The sequence below is a fragment of the Stegostoma tigrinum genome, chromosome 12 (genome assembly GCF_030684315.1).
Source record: "Stegostoma tigrinum isolate sSteTig4 chromosome 12, sSteTig4.hap1, whole genome shotgun sequence".
NCBI classification, from domain to species: Eukaryota; Metazoa; Chordata; class Chondrichthyes; order Orectolobiformes; family Stegostomatidae; genus Stegostoma; species Stegostoma tigrinum.
Window position 1 is genome coordinate 79,722,349 of NC_081365.1, and position 20,232 is coordinate 79,742,580.

General features: G+C 42.4%; 1 protein-coding gene across 2 annotated transcripts in view; it reads right to left on the reverse strand.

The window, feature by feature from the left end:
• Positions 1 to 20,232, reverse strand: part of vwa8 (von Willebrand factor A domain containing 8) — a 354,489-nt gene that overhangs the window by 252,436 nt on the left and 81,821 nt on the right. For both annotated transcript variants that reach the window (XM_059650499.1, XM_059650498.1), the window contains 4 exons: positions 13,357 to 13,406; positions 5,474 to 5,582; positions 5,289 to 5,393; positions 4,715 to 4,843 (listed from right to left, as the gene is read on the reverse strand). In XM_059650499.1, coding sequence (XP_059506482.1) covers positions 4,715 to 4,843; positions 5,289 to 5,393; positions 5,474 to 5,582; positions 13,357 to 13,406 — 393 coding nt within the window. The remainder of the gene's footprint in view (positions 1 to 4,714; positions 4,844 to 5,288; positions 5,394 to 5,473; positions 5,583 to 13,356; positions 13,407 to 20,232) is intronic.

The following is a 20,232-nucleotide window of genomic DNA, read 5'->3' on the forward strand; positions in this document are numbered from 1 at the left end:
CTCGCTTTCTGTTTTATGCATAAGTATCCCCGAGTTCCTGTGTGTTGTATCTTTCTGCAGATTTTCTCCATTTAAATACTCCTGTCTTTTATTCGCCCTTACATGAACAACTTCGCATCTTCCCACATTATACTCCATTTTGTTAACTTAAATACTCACTTAACCTAGCAATATCTCTGTTAATTGTTTGCATCTTCTCACAACTTGCCGTTCCTCCTATGGTACATTCATTTCTGAGGGTGGGGTGCGGGCGCTGGTCTCCTCTCGATTGGAGGCATCACACGTTGCACAAAGGAAGATGGTTACGGTTGTTCGAGTTCAATTATCTTAACTTCAGGACACGTCTGCAGAAGTTTCACGGGGTAATGTCCTCAGCCCAACCATCTTCAGCTGCTTCATCAATGACCATCCCTCCATCTTAAGATCAGAAGTGTGATGTTGCACCATTTGCAACTGCTCTGATACTTAAGGAGACCATGTCCAAATGCAGCCCTACCTGACAGTTTCCAGGCCTGGGCTGCAAACTGAGAAGGAACATTCATGCCAAACATATGTAATCTAACCATCACTCCTTGATGGTTTTAATAACCCTAACGCCCTAACTATCAAAATCTCAGGGATTACCGCTGACTAGAAACTGAACCGCACTAGCTATATTAATACTGGGGATGCAGGTCAGAAGCTTGGAATTCTGTGGCAAATTACTCATCTTTTGATTAGCCTGTCCACCATCATGATGGAATATATATCCCACTGGCCTGGATGGGTACAGCTCCAGCATCCCTCAAGAAACTTGATAAAATCCAGGACAAAACAGCATACGATTGGCACCATATCCATGAATATTCACTTCCACCACGACCAATGCTCAACAGCAGAAGTGCGTACCATCTTTAACATGAAATGGATAAATTCACCAAGGTCATTAGGTAGCACCTTCCAAAACCATGACTGCTGTGAGATGAACAGTGATACCCTGGGAAGCATCGAGGATCAGAGCGATCTTGACTTGGTTGTAGACATGCTCACCAAGCCAGGGGGTCTGGTTGTAAATGTTTAGTCACCCTGCTAGGTAACATCGCCTGTGTGCCTCTGGTGAAGCATTGGTGTTGTGCCACTTGTTATTTATACACCTTGGTTTGCTGCAGAGATTGGTATTACTTCTGGTTTTGTTTCTCAGTGGTTTGTACACAGGGTCTAATTCAAAGTGTTTGCTGATCAAGTTCCGGTTGGAATACCAGGCCTCTAGGAATTCCTTGGTGTCTCTCTGTTTGGCTTGTGCGATTATCGATGTGTTATCCCAGTTGAATTCGTGTCCCTTGTTGTCCAGGTGTAGTGAGACAAGTGAGGCAAGTGACAAATCAACAAACACATTGAATTAGATCCTGTGTACAAATCACTGAGGAACAAATCAGAAGAAATACCAACCAGTCCAGTGAACTGAGGCACATAAATAATACTGACTCTTCACTGGAGGCGCACTGATGGTATTACCTAGCAGGGTGACAAAACATTTGCAACCAAACCCATTGGTACGGTGAGCAAGTCTACAACCTCATCTACAACCTGAGCTACAAATCTTCTCAGATACTGATCTGCATGTACACCTGCCCCTTAAGGTATCAGGGCATGTAGATAAACTGATGTAGACATATGGTACACATGCCCTTATTAGTTGAAGAAGAGAATTTAAGAGCAGGGAGGTTAAACTAGCACTGTATAAAACATTGGTTAGACCACCGAGAATATTCTTGAGGTTCTGGAATTCACTTTACATCGGGAGTGTGGTCACACTGGAGAGAGTGCCAAGAAGATTTACCACGATGTTACCTGGTCTGAGGAGTGTCAGTTATGAAGAGAGATGGGACAGACTGGAGTTTTTAAACTTACAGCAGATGAGACTGATTGGGTACATGATTAAGATCTACAAAATTATGGATACAGTACACTAGAAGAAACATTTCCCCTTGATGGACGGAACAATAAAATGGGACATAGATGTAAGGTACGGGTAGAAGGTTTAGAAGAGATGTGAGGAAAATGTTTTCACCCAGAGGAAGGTTGGAATCTAGATCTCACTGCTTTTAGTGGTAGAAGCTGAAGGCCTCATAACATTTAATTAAACAGTCCTCTCGGAGGTTTACACTGTCCTTTTAGTGGGTGTATTTCACAACATTGTCAATTGTTCTCTGCATGTATCCATTTTGTTGCTTACCATTTTCAACTGGGCTACAGAGCAAGTTTATTTAGCAACTTGAGTGTGGAACTGGTATAACTGTTGGGATGAGGACATGGGATTTACCAGCTTTCAGAGACGATACTCTGCTTTGGTTGCAAAAAGGGAGGAGTCCTGTTGCTTGGTTTAAAAACCTGATGTCACTAATAATGGAGTAGGAGATTCACAATATTCGCATAAGATCCTTTGATCTGGGCATCACTGTGAAAGGGAAGCCAGAGGCTTGGCAAAGCTGCGGGATGAATTAAACACTGATTCACTGTTGAAATACTGGCAACTGCTGCAGTAAAGGATGTGCAGGGGATGTGCTAGCAGTGTTGGTTGGGTAGAGGCAAGAATTCTATGTTTAAATACAGCAATTCGAGAGATAGAGTGATAGAGTCATACAGCATGGAAACAGACCCTTCAGCCCAACTTGCCCAACAGATCTCTGAAACTGAAATAGTCCCAGCTGCCTCCATTTGACCCATATGCCTCTAAACCTTCCCTATTCATGTACCTGCCCAAATGTCTATTAAACGTAATTGCACTCACCTCTACCATTTTCTCTGGCAGTTTGTTCCATAAACGTATCCCGTCTGTATGAAAAAGTTGCTAAACAGGTCCCTTTTAAATCTTTCCACTCTCACCTTATACTTATGCTCTTTCGGAGCCACCTACCATGGGGAAAAAGCCTTTGCTAATCACCTGATCTATGCTCATGAATTTATAAAGCTCTATAAAGTCATCCCTCAACCTCCTAAGCTCCAGGGAAAAGACTCCCAGCCTATACAGTCACTACTTATGACTCAAACCATCTAGTCCCAATAACATCCTTGGACATATTTGTTTGCACCCTTTCCAGTTTAAAAATATCTTTCTCATAGCAGGGTGACCAGCAGGAATCTTGGAGGATATACATCTTTGTTTATCCATCTGTCACTTACATACTCAATCTGTCTACCTGTCTGATTTGATGCATATCTCATAACTGGAAAAAAAAATTAATTTATCGTATCTCAACAAAATAGGATTAGTAATTAGTACTGATAAAATTCAAATGTAACAAAGGCCTCTATTTCTCTGTCAATTGATATTTGGAATCTTCACAATTTTCTAACCATCAATCCAACACATGATAATTAGAAACATTTTGTATCAAGTAGTTTTTCTGATGAGTTTTATTAAAATAAAGAAGGGCACTCATACCTGAGTGTAATGCAGTTTGCAACAAGTTAAAAAACTCAACACAAACACAAACTTGAAATTTATTCTCTACATCTGTTTCAAATAACTTTTTTCTGTGCAAATTTGTTAGAGGTTGTACACAAAGGAAGCTCTGAAGAGGAATTTTTAACATATTGTTAATGAATATTTCAAGAAACAAAACAAACAAATTGTTTTTGACCTGTAATTAGTGCCTGATTTAATCAAACAATTCCTCAGTACAGTACACTAAAATGGAACATAAATCAGAACATTTAAGCTTCAGTGACTAGTTCATTCTAAATGACTTCATCAGATTAAAACTAAAATAGCGTCTATGAATGGAGCATGCTTTAATTTAGATTGCAGGTAAGTGATGGGACATTATAAATGACAATGTAGATTGTATTCCTGGACTGAATAGAAAATTGAAATAATTCAGTTCACCTCACTTACATCAAACTAGACTTCGGTGAATACAAATTATTTTTAGTGCAGTTCAGCAAATGAGGGTAAATCTCCAGCCTCCCAGTCAGCAGCTCTGCTGAAGAGGGAGCATAGGCTAGAGTCAGTACCGGCACATGGTAACCTAATTTTCCAACGCAGTCCCCGTAAACACAACTTCCTACTGGGTGAAATGAATCAGTTCCATCCAAACATGCCGGATTTAAAAATGGTACTGAATGGAACTAAATTTTAGTTTGCAGCGCAGTCAAACTAGGTTTCTCTTAAAGGTATGCACTGCCTTGAAATGTGGTGGAAGCAAGTTCAGTTGAGGTCATCAGAAGGGAACTGGATGATTATCTGGATAGAAATAGGGATATGGGGAAAATGTAGATGATTAGCACTAGGTGACAGAAGTACTGTGGGCATGAAGGGGCAAATGGCCTCCTTCTGCACCATGACAGTAACTCCCAGTTTTCTTGCAGAGAAACTAACAGACAGTCTCTGCCAGATAAGTAGCCTGAGCTTTCTGTCAGCACAAAGGCTGCACAAATAGAACAGCTCTAGAGGTAATGAAACATATTTATTTGGATAAAGAGGAATAAACAGGTGGTCTGGCTTTTTCTTTATAAAAAGGTGATAAAATATGTTTGTTTCGTAAAACAAAAATACAATTACTATCATGACATAAATCTGGATGCAAAGCAATTTAAGTATAAACAATACCAAAAAATTGAAGGCAGTTGTACTGAGTTCTTTCATAAATGTCAAAAACCAACGAAAGGGTTAAAAATATTTTTGAGTGATCTAATTCTGTTTATTCTACCATGCTGAAAACAACTTCATTACCTGAACAGCCACTTCTTTGTCACCAACTTGAATAGTAGCTATGGCTTGTGAAGCCTGTCCATTCATTTCTTTTATACCAAGAACTGCCTTTGTGGTCGATGAACTTGAAGAGTCCAGCAAATCAAATGTCTAAAAAAAAACAGATTTTTAACTTACTGATTGTAATGGAAGTGGCGCATCACAAGAAGATCAACAAATATACAACTTAGAACTAGATGGCATTGTTTCAAAATGAGGGGTCAGCCATTTTAATCCAGAATGCCCAAACAGTCTCATTCCTCATTGTCCTTAACCAAAACTTGTTTATTCCAAACGGCACAAGTATCAGATTTTTTCAATTTTTTTAAGTATTTGCACTTGTGTTATGTGCCTGCTAATTACACTTGGCTAGCAGTAAAGTATTTTTCAATCGGTGGTGATCTCCCATGGCATTATCTGCAGCCTGAAGCACAGTTATAATGTTCTGTCACTCACCTGGTCTGTCCCCCTAAGGTTAATGCTCAGCTAATCCCTGTTGAATTGGGCAACTGGAGGTCAACTGTTCAATAAATATATCACAATATGTCCTACCTACCTTCAATACATCCTTCACTCCAGTTTGACCTTCCTTCCCAAGTATTAAATCATATGGATAAAGCCTGTGAAGCAGTTGCTGGGCAGACAGCATGGGAAACACATCCTGGTCAAAGAGCGGCACATTAATTCAACAGTCTGCAGAATTAAAACTCATTTAGTTATTCTGTCATCAATTCTACATACCATTATCTTAATGACAGCTGCTAAGTTATCCACAGGGAACTCAAAAAGACCAAGGGCTGTGGACTCCTGAGAGCAGAGGGTTGTTGCAAAGGATAACATCTGAGACACTCTGAGAAAGAAGAAATAATATTTTGGTTATAAATCTGCAGGGTCCCAGGCACTAAATATTCGTGTTTTCTTCAGCAGCTAATGGCCTATTTTGATATTTAGTGGAATTGTGAAAAACTGAACTCTTATTCTGCTGAAAAAAACACAACACTGCAATTTGTAGGAACGCTTCCTCAGTGAGATGGAATTTCAAACAAACAATTATGGCACAGAATATTACTTAACAGAAGCAGGGATAGATACATAAATTAGTGTTGGAACACTTGCTGATTTTTATTTATTTTATTCTTTTTATTAATTTGGGTTTGGAACTGGAGGCTGTGCGCTGAAGATGACCTCTGAACTGTGAGCAGCATTTCACATCAAAATAAAGAGAAAGCAGCTATTGGTTGTTTGAGAGGATAGGCCTGGAAGTTAATTGCAGATTGGTTCTTGACCGAAGGATTATGAAGACTCTCAGACACCAAGGAAACTGGCATATTTTCTACCAGATGGTAGATGTTTGACCATTAACAAGGTCAGTACCTGAGAACTGGTGCTAGCAAGTCTGGAAGAGAACACAACGGTCAATCAGAGGAAGGGGTCAGAGAGTTTGAACTGTTTGGGCTATGTTTCTAAGATAAGGAGTTCATTTATGAATGTTACAGCATGAAGGACAGCACAGTGGCTCAGTGGTTAGCACTGCTGCCTCATAGTGCGACAGACAGTGGTTTAATTCTGCCATCGGGCAACTGTGTGGAGTCTGTATATCATCAGAGAGATATCATGCAACACGCAGGTTAAGTGGGTTTGCAATCAGGAAAAGAGGAGTTACAGGGATAAGATAGGAGGTGGGTCTGGATGGGATGCTCTTCACAGTGTTGATGTGGACACAATGCGCACTGCATGGATTCTATGATTCTATTCTATTAGCTATTGGAAATTCAGAGAATAGAAACTGAGATATATGCTACTGAAACTTGCTCAGAGTGAATTGAAAAGGTGGCACTGATTAACGTCTTCAGAAAATCAACCAAGAAACAATGATATATGTTGAAGAACAATATATGATGAACACTGCTTAACAGACATGGCCAGTTTAGTAATTTTCATTTTCATAATTTATCTCTTAACTGTGTTTGTTTGTCTGACTGTCTTCTGTGTGAATGGAGCTGAAAACAAAGGCTTTTGGATTTAAATCATCGACATCAATTAAATTACTTCATGATCTAATTTTGGTCTGCTAAAGTTACTGTTAATTATTAATTGTTAATAAATTACTAAGGCTTTTGTGTAAGCTACAAATGGAATTGAAAATTCAATGTCTGAGATTGGTTATTCGAAAAATTTGGTTAGGAACCACTGGGGCCCAATTTTAGGGTCTATGTAAGTTTTAATTCTACTGTGTTGCAAATACAGAGGTACAAATTTGATTTGACTTGTTTTGATCGTCTGTCTCCATTTTTAACACAAAACGAAAGAGACACAAGAGTCCAATTCTTACTGAAATGTAGTTCACTCAAAGCTCTTCAAGCACACTAGTAATATAATGAGACTCCTGCACAATCTCTATTTATATAACAGCTTTAACCTAGAAAACCAGCTAACCCAGAATCCACAGATTGAAAGGTAAAAAGGAACAGACACAGAGTCAAAGTGACAGTTCAACGTAACTGAGAGCTTGGTCAAAGAGGAGGAGGTTTCCTAGTTCATGAGAAAATATACAAGTTTAGGCAAAGTCTGTAACCTCTTTATGCTTTTCAATCATCTGAAATTATTCCATACAGTACTGTCGAGAATCGCATGTCTTTTACTCCATCAAATGGTTGCCATGCCTTCCACACTTCCTACACACTGGACTTCTCTCCTTAACCCTCTCTTTCTCTCAGCCTGGTCAGGAAGTCAAATGAAATGTTGGCATTTATCACAAAGGAATAGAATTTTAACTTGGAAAATATTGCTACAGCTGTACAGGGCATTGGGGAAATGACATCTGGAGCACAGCATGCAGTTTTGGTCTCCTCATTTTAAAAAGATAGAATTGCTTTAGAAGCAGTTCAGAGAAGGTTCACTCGAGTCACTCCTGGAATGAAGGGCTTACCTATTGAAGACAAGCTGAACAGATCAAGGTCTATACAACGTGGAGCTGGAGGAACACAGCAGGTCAGGCAGCATCAGAGGAGCAGGAGAGTCAACAATACTTGTTACAGTTTAAAATAATGAGAGGTGATCTTATTCAAATGTAAAATTTCTTGAAGAAACCTGACAGGGTGGAGACAGGAGTTTGCTTCCTCTTGCAGCAAGAGAAAAACTAGGGAACATATTTTAAGAAAAGGATAACAAAGTGTGGAGCTGGATGAACACAGCAGGCCCAGCAGCATCTCAGGAGCACAAAAGCTGACGTTTCGGGCCTAGACCCTTCATCGGAGAGGGGGATAGGGAGAGGGAACTGGAATAAATAGGGAGAGGGGGAGGCGGTCCGAAGATGGAGAGAAAACAAGATAGGTGGAGGGGAGAGTATAGGTGAGGAGGTAGGGAGGGGATAGATCAGTAGGGAAGATGGACAGGTCAAGGAGGCAGGATGAGGTGGTAGGTAGGAAATGGAGGTGCGGCTTGAGGTAGGAGGAAGGGATGGGTGAGAGGAAGAACAGGTTAGGGAAGCACAGACAGGCAGGGCTGGTTTTGGGATGCAGTGGGGGGAGGGGACGAGCTGGGCTGGTTTTGGGATGCAGTGAGGGAAGGGGAGATTTTGATGCTTGTGAAGTCCACATTGATACCATTGGGCTGCAGGCTTCCCAAGCGGAATATGAGTTGCTGTTCCTGCAACCTTCGGGTGGCATCATTGTGGCACTGCAGGAGGTACATGATGGACATGTCGTCTGAGGAATGGGAGGGGGAGTTGAAATGGTTCACAACTGGGAGGTGTAGTTGTTTGTTGCGAACCGAGCGTAGGTGTTCTGCAAAGTGGTCCCCAAGCCTCCGCTTGGTTTCCCCAATGTGGAGATAGCCACACCGTGTGCAATGGATACAATATACCACATTGGCAGATGTGCAGGTGAACATCTGCTTGATATGGAAGGACATCTTGGGGCCTAGGATGGGGACGTGGGAGGAGGTGTGGGGGCAAGTGTAGCACTTCCTGCGGTTGCAGGGGAAGGTGCCGGGTGTGGTGGGGTTGGAGGGGAGTGTGGAGCGAACAAGGGAGTCACGGAGAGAGTGGTCTCTCCGGAAGGCAGGCAAGGGTGGGGATGGAAAAATGTCTTGGGTGGTGGGGTCGGATTGTAGATGGCGTAAGTGTTGGAGGATGATACGTTGTATCCGGAGGTTGATGGGGTGGTATGTGAGAACGAGGGGGATCCTCTGGGGGCGGTTGTGGCGGGAGTGGTGTGTGAGGGATGTGTTGCAGGAAATGCGGGAGACGCGGTCAAGGGCGTTCTCGACCACTGTGGGGGGAAGGTTGAGGTCCTTGAAGAACGTGGACATCTGGGATGTGCAGGAGTGGAATGCCTCATCCTGGTAGCGGATGCGGCGGAGGCAGAGGAATTGGGACTAGCGGATAGAATTTTTGCAGAAGGGTGGGTGGGAGGAGGTGTATTCTAGATAGCTGTGGGGGTCAGTGGGCTTGAAATGGACATCAGTTTCTAGCTGGTTGCCTGAGATGGAGACTGAGAGGTCCAGGAAGGAGAGGGATGTGTTGGAGATGGCCCAGGTGAACTTGAGGTTGGGGTGGAAGGAGTTGGTAAAGTGGATGAACTGTTAGAGCTCCTCTGGGGAGCAAGAGGCGGCGCCAATACAGTCATCAATGTAATGGAGGAAGAGGTGGGGTTTGGGGCCTGTGTAGGTGCGGAGGAGGGACTGTTCCACGTAACCTACAAAGAGGCAGGCATAGCCTGGGCCCATGCGGGTACCCATGGCCACCCCCTTTGTCTGTAGGAAGTGGGAGGAATCGAAAGAGAAGTTGTTGAGGGTGAGGACGAGTTCGGCTAGGCGGATGAGGGTGTCAGTGGAGGGGGATTGGTCGGGCCTGTGGGACAGGAAGAAGCGGAGGGCCTTGAGGCCATCTGCCTGAGGAATGCAGGTGTATAGGGACTGGACGTCCTTGGTGAAAATGAGGTGTTGGGGGCCAGGGAATTGGAAGTCCTGGAGGAGGTGGAGGGCATGGGTGGTGTCACAGATGTACGTGGGAAGTTCCTGCACCAAAGGGGAGAAAATGGAATCCAGATACGTGGAGATGAGTTCGGTGGGGCAGGAACAGGCTGAGACGATGGGTCGACCAGGGCAGGCAGGTTTGTGGATTTTGGGAAGGAGATAGAAACAGGCTGTGCGGAGTTGGGGAACAATGAGGTTGGAGGCTGTGGGTGGGAGGTCCACTGGAGTGATGAGGTCCTGGATGGTGTTGGAGATGATGGTTTGGTGCTCGGGGGTGGGGTCATGATCAAGGGGGCGGTAGGAGGTGGTTTCGGAGAGTTGGCATTTGGCCTCGGCAATGTAGAGGTCAGTGCGCCATACTACCACTGCGCCACCCTTGTCTGCGGGTTTGATGGTGAGGTTGGGGTTGGAGCGGAGGGCTGTCTGTTCTGCGGGGGAGAGGTTGGAGTGGGTGAGAGGGGTGGAGAGGTTGAGGCAGTTGATGTCTCGACGGCAGTTGGAGATGAAGAGGTCAAGGGAGGGTAGGAGGCCTGGGGGTGGTGTCCAGGAAGAGGACTTGTGTTGGAGGTGGGTGAAGGGGTCAGTGGAGGGAGGGTTAGGTTCCCGGTTAAAGAAGTAAGCGTGGAGGCGAAGGCGGCGGAAAAACTGCTCGATGTCCAAACGTGACTGGTATTCATTGATGTGTGGGTGGAGGGGGACAAAGGTGAGCCCCTTGCTTAGGACTGACCGTTCATCCTCAGTCAGTAGGAGGTCTGCGGGGATGGTGAAGATGCGGCAGGGCTCAGTGTGAGTACAGGGATAAACAGAAACCTTCTCTCAGAGGGTTAAGACAGTGTAGAATTCTCTACACTGCAAATTCATTCAAGGCTGTCTGGATGCTGCTGGTTAGTTTCATTTTTAGACTTTTGGGTTATAAATGTAGGAAATGGAGCTGAGACTACATTCAGATCAGCTGTGATCTTCTTGAATGGTGCAGCAAACTCAAAGAGCTGAAAAGCCTACTCTTGTCTCTAAGATCATAATCTTTAACAGCATTTAAATTTTGAGCAAAGATTTGTAGCTCATGTTGTGGGTGAGCTGTTGACTTGCTTTCTGAGCTGGCTTATTTCTGTTCAGACGTTTCATCACCATGCTAGGTGACATCATTAATGAGGTCTCCAACAAAGCAATGTTGTTCTACTCCACTTGGAATTTACACTGTCTGGTTCGTTATGGTGAGTAGTGTCATTTCCGGTTTTGATCTATATGGGTTTATATATGGGGTCCAATTCTATATGCTTGTTGATCGCATTATGGGTTGAGAACCATGCCTCCAGGGATTCCCATGTGTGTCTATGCTTGGCTTGGGCTACTACAGTTACATTGTCCTAGTTAAATTGATCGCCTTTATTGTCCAAGTGTACTGATATTAAGGAAGGTTTGTGTGTCGTTTTGCTGCTAGCTAATGTGCATGTCTTCTGATGGCTAGTTTCCTTCCAGTCTGTCTGATGTAATGTTTATAGCAGACATTGCATGGTATTTTGCAAACCATATTGGTTCTGCATCTTGTGGGAATGGGATCTTTAATCCTTGAGTGTTTTTCAGAGTGGTTGCGGGCTTGTGTGCTACCATGGTTCCTAGTGGTCATAAGGGTCTCATTGTCAGTTCTGGTATGTTCTTCATGTTGGGTAGTGTGGCCAGTGTTTTAGGGCATACTGTGTCCTCTATTTAATAGGCACCTGCGGACGAGATTGCAGGAAAATCTGGTCATAGCGAAGATTGTGTTGTTGTTCTTCCTCTTTCCTGCATAGTTCTGGAGTTGCAGTGAGTTGTGACCTGTTTAAACAGTGTCCTAATGCAGCTTTGTTTGTGGTCTTATCTTGTGCTTTTCCCTCTGATGTGTTCAGGGTGTCAAATTCTTTCCTTCTGTGTAGTGTGGGGATTATAGTTTGTCGGATGGCTTGTTTATTACGTGAGTCTGGTGTATTTTTGTCACTAGACAACAGGAGGAAACAGTATGCCCTAACACATTGGCCACACTGCCCCACATCAAGAACATATTAGAACTGACGAGGCTCCTAAGACCACTACGAAGCATTGTAGCACACAAGCCCACAGCCTCTCTACAACAAATACTAGGATCAAAGACCCCTTTCCCACAATATGCAGAACCAATGAGGTTTACAAAATAAAATGCAATGATCGCCACAAACACTACATCAGTCAGACAAGAAGGAAACTAGCCATCAGAATACATGAACATCAACTAGCAGCAAAATGGCATGAAAAACTTTACTTAAAATCAGTACACTCAGACAACGAAGGCCATCAGTTTAACTGGGGCAATGTGACTATAGTAGCCCAAGCCAAACACAGACACGCATGGGAATTCCAAGATGCATGGTTCTCGACCCATAATGCAATCAAACATATCAAATTGGACCATATACTAACCCGTACAGATCAAAACCAGAAATGATACTGAGATGTTATTGGGATAACATCCCATTGATTTCTATACTTCTATAAATTAATGTCCTTTATCTTCCTACACATCGATATGCAGACACTGCCTTAAGCTTCCTGACTGAATAGAATTAGAATTAAACTGTCTCAAATAAGGTTAAGTGAGGAACATTTGTAAAGGTGTGAGACTTCTGAAGTATGTAACTTCTGTCACTGACAAAGGGGCCAGGGCACTGACTTTGTTCCAGCCAGACACATCGGCAACTTGAAATTACAATCTGTCTCGTTAACAACCTGAAATTGCCTCCTGCCATTAGCAGCCACTTCACGAACGATCGATACTATATCCTGGTCTTTCATGTTCTTGATGTAATAATTGTTTTGTATCCTGTCTTTGTCTGTTGTAATAATTGCTTCATGTATCATGTCATTGTGAGATGTGAAATTGTTTTATGTATTATGTACTTAGTAAAGTATAAAAAGCGGGGACTATCCACTGCTCAGAGAAAATTACTTAAGAGACTCTACACTCTGTGCTGGGTTAAGTACAGTGATTCTCCACAGCTTGTACTTGCTTGGTAATAAAAGGATTTGTGTTTTTCTAAACAGGTCAGTGTCTTGTTATTGCATCAAGTCCATGAGGGTGTCCGAAAACGAACCTGACAATACTACTCATCATAATGGATCAGACAATATAAATTCCAAGTGGAGTAGAATACCATCGCTTCATTGGAGGCCTCACTGATGATGTTACCTAGCATGGTGATGAAACGTCTAAATGAAAGCAAGCCGGCTCAGCGAGCAAGTCAACAACCTCTTTAACAGCAAATTGAACATAGTATGGTTCAACAATGGTAATGCATCCGTGAAGATTCATCAATCAGGAAGAAAAGAATGAAATAGATAGGCAGTTAATAAAGGAGATCAGCAGCTAAATGCATTCAGAGACTCTTGGTGGTTGTGCAAAGAGCTCTGTAGGGAGCAGTTATTGGGATGCCCATGACATTCAGTGATTTGAAACTGTCTGTTAAAAATCCAGGATGATTAACAAGAAAGCAGGTAGACCATGGAATATAGACACACAAAGACAGAGACAGATACTAAAAGAGGAGGACAAATGTTGACTCATTCGTGCTAACATGTTCATCTGGTTTGTGTCTCTGTGTCTGTGCAATAAATAAAATATCTTTAAACAGTCATACCTTTCAGATCGCACATTTGGTCCAACAGCATACAAGACTGCCAACTGATCCTGGAAAATTAATAAATATGAACATTATCAATATAACACAGGAAGTGAAGCTTTCTGCTGGCTAACTCAGAATTCCTTCAAGCTGCAAATTCCAACTCCTTCATATTTTCTCCTGCGAACTCTGCCTGCTCCTCCAGCCACTCATGGTGGGATATCAAAATCTGTAAGTGAATCTCAGAAGATGGATAAATTTGACGCCCAATACTTTTGAGAGAAATGGAGTGCTACAGGACAGTGGTTAAAATACAGTTAACACTACTACATGAACTTAGGCACAACAGTTAACACTTGGACAGGAACTTAGTCACAGATGTGATAGCAATAAGGAGAAGTGGTGAGGCGGCAGTGCACAGTATGGGGGATCAGCTTGAGTGAGCAGAAGATAACAGTAAGGAGCGATTAAGAACCAGCTAAAACCGGATCCAGGAAACACTTGGGGCTAAGGAAGTGAAAAGGTGAGGAGTATGTGGCCACAGGCAGCTATGGCACATGCGTAGTAGAGAATAGTAAAAGCCAGAGCTGAACTACAGATGGGGACGCCCACTTAGGGAGGCCCAAGGGAATACAAACATTGGCGCCTGAATACATAATGAATGGGATGTATAAAAGACGACTGTAAACTCTGTATCAGGGTCTCTCCGGTTCTCCGGGGACTCTGCAGACTCACAATAAAAGAACTTGTTTCCACGACTTTGTCTCCAGTAGTTCTGTGATTGTGAGCACGGGTGTCTGGATAAATCTCACACTTTCAAACCGCTTCTCCCACCTTCCCCCCGACAGCTTGTGACCAGCAGTGTTTCACATGGACCAGTGCTGGTTCCACTTTTGGTTGTCATTTATATAAAAGATTAAGATGAAAATATATGGTTGATAAGTTTGCAGAAGGCATCATGGTTGGTGATATAGTGGACAGTAAAGAAAGTTATCCAAGATGACACAGAGATCTTAATCAATTAGGTCAATGGGCTGAATAGTGACAAATGGAGTCTAGTTTGGATAAATGCAAAGTATTGTATTTTGGTAAAACAAACAAAGGCAAGATATATACAATTAAAAGGAGGACCTTGGGCAGTGTTGTAGAACAGAAAACCTAAGGGTTCAGGTACATAATTCTTTGAAGTTTGCATCATATATAGAAAGGATGGTTAAGGTGTTTAGCATGATCATTGCTCAGACCTTTTCAGTGTCGAAGTTGGGGCATTATGTTAAGGATGTACACGGCCTTGATGGGGCCACTTCTCAGCACTGTTCTAGTTCTAGTCATCTAGTTATAGGAAGGCTATTATTAAGCTGGACAGGATTCAGAAGAGATTTACTAGCATGCTGCTGGGAATAGAGGGTTTGAGTTACAAGGAGATTCGTAGTGATGTACAGCATGGAACAGAACCTTTGGTCCAAGTTGTCCATGATGACTACAAATCCGAAATTAATCTAGTCTCATTTACCAGCATTTAGTCCATTTACTTCTTAAACCCTTTCTCTTCATGTAACTGTCCAAATGTCTCTTAAATGGCATAATTATATCACTTCCTCTAACATTTCCTCTGGCAGCCTGTTACACAAATGCACCACCCTTTGTGTTAAAAAGCTGCCCCTCAGGTCTCTTTTAAAACTTTTCCCTCTCATCTTAAACCTATGCCCTGGGGAAAATGACTATTCACCCTATCCATGCCCCTCATGTTTTTATAAACCTCTATAAGGTCACCCCACAGCCTCTGACGCTCCACAGAAAATTGCCCCAGCCTATCAAGCCTCTCCCTATAGCTCAAACCCTTCAACTGTGGCAACATCCTTGTAAATCCTTTCTGAACTCTTTCAAATTTAACTAAATCCTTCCCACAGCAAAGACACCAGAATTGAATGCAGTGTTTCAAAAGTGGCCTCACCAATGTCCTGTACACCCACAACATGATATGCCAATTCCTATATTCAGTTGACTGATAAATAAAGGCAAGCGTACCAAATGCCTTCTTCCTTATCCCGTCTACCTGCAACTCCACTTTCAAGAAACTATGGACTTGCACTTCAAGGTCCCTTTACTTGGCAACACTCCCCAGGGCCTTAACATTAAGCATAAATGTTCTGCCCTGTTGTGCCCTACCAAAAATGTAGCACCTCACATGTATCTAAATTAAACTCCATCTGCCACACCTTGGCTCATCAGCCCATCTGATCAAGGTCCTGTTGTACTCTGAGGTAATATTGACATGTGACAAGGCTGTCACTTTCAAAGGTTACTTTGCCCTTTTTGTCTGAAAAGAGTTTGTAAGGCAAAGGTTAGAAATAGCCTAGTGAAGACAACTTGTGAGGCCTTGTGTTTTTATTTAAAAACAGCCTGAATGGAAGTGGCCAGCCCCCTCAGATCCAGATTTCTGCATTATGGTTTTTTTCTTCAATAACATCAGAAGCCTTTGGCATCTGGAAAGAGTTGGAAGCTTCAGTGAATATCTCCTGGCTGCTACACTCTGAATTTTCTCTTGATGTTTCTTCTCTCCTGGTTTGGAGAACAACACGTGAGAATCTGTATCTGAATATGCCTTTTTGCCAAGGAGTGTGTTTACGGAATGTTACTATACTGGAATAGTTAATTAGTATTTCTTTTTAACTATAGTGTTTAAATAAATTGTGTTTTGATTGATGTTGAGTAGTTTGGCCAGTCATACTGCATCTGGAACACGGTACTTAACATCTACTATTAATACAGGAAAAAGTTATGGGCTAGATTACCTTATTAAAGTATATTGAGGGAGTCTGGTCCATGACACCTGACTTACAGCATTACTATACATCCCTTTAAAATGCAGAAATTCAAAAAGCATCAATCAAGCATGACTAACAAAGGAAGTTCAAGATAATAAATTAAAGGAATGTAAAAGTAAAAGCCTATCAAGTTGCCAGAGAAAGCAGTAACCTTGAGAATTGGGTGGTTTACAAAATACAGTTACAGGACCAAGAAATTGATACCAAAAGGGAGAACAGAGAATGAATTCACAAAGGTGAGCCAAATGGACATAGTATACTTAGAAAGCTTTTGATTAAGTTTCCCACATAAGGCTGGTTAAAAAAGTTAAAATGTCTGGGGTGGGGGTAATGTACTGGCATGTTTTAATGGTTGTCTGATGGACAGAAAACAGAGGATTAGAATAAATGGTTCATTCTCACATTGGCAAGCTAAGAGTAGTGGGCTAAGGCAAAGACGTCTACTCGAAAACCAGATATATATCAATGATTTGAAGGTGGGGACCAAATGCAATAGTTCCAAATTGTGGATATTACAAAGTTAAATCTAAGGAAACAGAGTCAGCACGGGTTCATGTAAGGGAAACTGTATCTGACTAATTTAAGAGAATTATTTCAGAAAGTTTCAACCAGAGTCAATACAGGAGAACCAGCAAACCTGTGTGTTTGGACTTCCAGAAGGCATTCGACAAGTTCCTCACAAAAAGTTGCCATAAAGTAAGAATAAAGTAAGTAAGATACAGCAAATGAAGATAAGAGGTTCTTTGTCAGGTTTGCAACCTGTAACTAGTGAGCTCCCACACGGATCAGTGTTTACAATATACATTAATGACTTGGAGGGAGGAAGCAATGTACTATTGGCCAAATTCACAGATGACACAAAATAAGTGTTAAGGAAAGTTGTGAAATGGGTTCAAACATCTTATTGAAATATATTAATAATTAAGAAAATGAGCAAGAAATTGGTAAATGAAGTATACATTAGATTAGACTACCTACAGTGTGGGAACAGGTCCTTTAACCCAACAAGTCCACACCGCCCTTTGAAGCATACCACCCAGACCCACCCCCTTTAATTCACTTACCCCTGAACATTACAGGCAATTTAGCACGACCAATCCATCTAGCCTGCACATCTTTGGACTGTGGGAGGAAACCGGAGCTCCCAGAGGAAACCCACGCAGACACGGGGAGAATGTGCAAACTCCACACAGACAGTCACCCGAGACTAGAATCGAGCCCGGGTCCCTGTCACTGTGAGGCTGCAGTGCTAACCACTGAGCCACCGTGCAGTCCTAAGTATAATGTGGGAAAATATAAAGTTGTGCAGTTTGGATGGAAGAATAAAAATACAAATTTTATTTTAAATGCAGAAAAGCTATGGATAGCTGTACGACAATGGGACTTAGGGTTACCTGTGTGGAAAATACACAACGCTAACACATAGGTCCAACAGGGAAGCCGAAGACTAACGGAATGTTGATCCTTACTTAAAGGCAGTTGGAATATGAGCAGGAATGTCTTATTGCAACTATAAAAGGTGCTGGTGAAATAACATGTCACCAAAGAGCATTTTGGTCCCAAATTTAAAGAAAAGATATTGTTTCATTGGAAGCAGTTCAGAGAAGGTTCACAAGGATGGTAACAAGATGTAGAGCTGGATGAACACAGCAGGCCAAGCAGCATAAGAGGAGCAGGAAAGCTGACGTTTCGGGTTGAGATCCTTCTTTAGAAAAAAAAGGCTGCTTGGCCTCCTGTGTTCATCTAGTTCTACATCTTGTTATCTCAGATTCTCCTGCATCAGTAGTTCCTACTATTTCTGTCACAAAGATGATCCCTGGTATGGAGGACAATCTTATGAACAAAGGTTAAACAGGTTGGGGTACTATTCATTGAAGTTTATAAGAATGAGAGGTGGTCTCGTTAAAATAGATAGATTCTTAAATGGCTTGACAGGAAAAATGCCGCATTGTAGCCACCCTAACTGTAATCTTTCAGAGTTCCCTAGCCACAGGAATTTTCCCTCTAGATTGGAAAATTGCACACGTGTTAGCCCACATTTTAAGAAGGGCAAAAGAGGGAAATTTGGGGTGGCACGGTGGCTCAGTGGTTAGCACTGCAGCCTCACAGCGCCAGGGACCCGGGTTCAATTCCAGCCTTGGGTAACTGTGTGCGCTGAGTTTGCACATTCCCCCGTGTCTGCGTGGGTTTCCTCCGGGTGCTCCGGTCTCCTCCCACAGTCCAAAGATGTGCAGGCTAGGTGGATCAGCCATGCTAAATTGCCCGTAGTGTTTAGGGGTGTGAGGGTTATAGGGGGATGGGTCTGGGTGGGATGCTTCAAGGGTGGTGTGGACTTGTTGGGCCGAAGGGCCTGCTTCCACACTGTAGGGGATCTAATCTAATCTAATTTGTGGCAATGGACAAAGAAACGTCTCTACATGTTGTTTATATGGACATCCAGAAAGCATGTGCTAAACTCCAACACAACAGACTTGGAAATAAGGTGGAAGACCACGGAACGCAAGGTAGATTACTGGCATGGCCAGGAAATTGGTTGAGCAGCAAATGACAAAGTAGGGATAATGGTTAGTAGATACTCAAAGTGACACACTGTGACCAGTGGAGTTCCTCAAGGATCTGGGTTATAGCCTCGGCTATTTACATTAAGTGTTATTGATTTGGATAATAGCATTCTAAGTCACACTTGTTGATGACATTAAGTGAGGCAGTATTGTCGACAGTTTAGATGTTAACTTAAAATTATAAAGGAATATCAATAAGACTAAGTGAACGGGAAAAACTACGGCAGATGGAGTTCAATGTAAGCAAAACATTGGTTATCCATTTTAGATCCATCAGGGTATTTTCTAGATAGTATGAAGTTAAATACAGTGGAAATTTGAGGGTTCAGTTGCACAGATTTTTAATTCGGTACAGAAAATAATTTAAAAAGCTAATGGAATGCTGGCCTTTATACGCAGAGGACTGGAGCAATGAGGATGCAGAAATAAGGCTGTAGTTAAACAAAACCCTGGTTAGACCCTACTTGGAATACTGACAGCAGACATCAGCACCACACCTTAGCCTTGGAGGGAGTACAAAATTAGTTTACAAAAAATAAAACTTGGGCATCAGGGTTATGTCACAACAGGTTTTATACAAATCAGGTTTGCTTTCTCCAGAATGTAAAAGGGTGAGGGGTGATCTGATTGAAATCTTCAAGATATGAACAACAGTTGGTCAGGTAGATAAAGATCAACTGTTTCCATGGATTATGGATTCCATAACTTGGGGGCAGAGTCTGAGAATTAGAGTCAGACCATTGAGGAGAGATGTTAGCAAGCAATTCTATATACAGAGGATGAGAGATTTTTGGGAGTGTTTTCCACAAATAGCAGTGGATGCAGGATCAGTTGTTAATTTTAAATCTGAGATAGATAAATTAAGAAAAGGTATTGACGGATAAGGGCCAAAGCAGGTATGCACAGGTAGGCCACTAATCAGCCATGTTCTCACTGAATGGCAGAAAAGGCTTCAGCGACTGAATGGTCTAGTCTTTCTCCTATAGATGGATCTAAAAACAGAGGGCATGGTCTCATAAGAAAGGGGTGTCAATTTAAGACTGAGTTGAGGAGGAAATTCTTCTCAGAGGTTGAGTGCCTTTGGAATGCCTTGCAACAGAGCAGCAGAGTCCTTAAGGCTGACAGCTGGATTCTTGATAGGTGGCGGAATCAAGGATTATGGGGAAACAACAGGAGAGTAGATGTGAAGATCAGCCATGATCCAACTGAATGGCAGGGCAGTCCCCACGGGCTGAGTGGCCTACTCCTGTTCCTATTTCTTATGGCCTTAAATGGGATGTTAATTTTGAGGAAATTGTAATGCAATTCCAGCAGGATTTGGACAGGGCTATTAAATTATTTTTATTTACCAATGGACATCGCTGGCTGGGCCAGTATTTATTGTCAATCCCTAATCCCCCTTGAGGAGGTGGCGAGCTACCTTCCAAAAACATTATTATCTACATGATGTAGGTCGATACGCAATTCCATTAGGGATGGAGTTCCAGGATCTTTGACTCAACAAC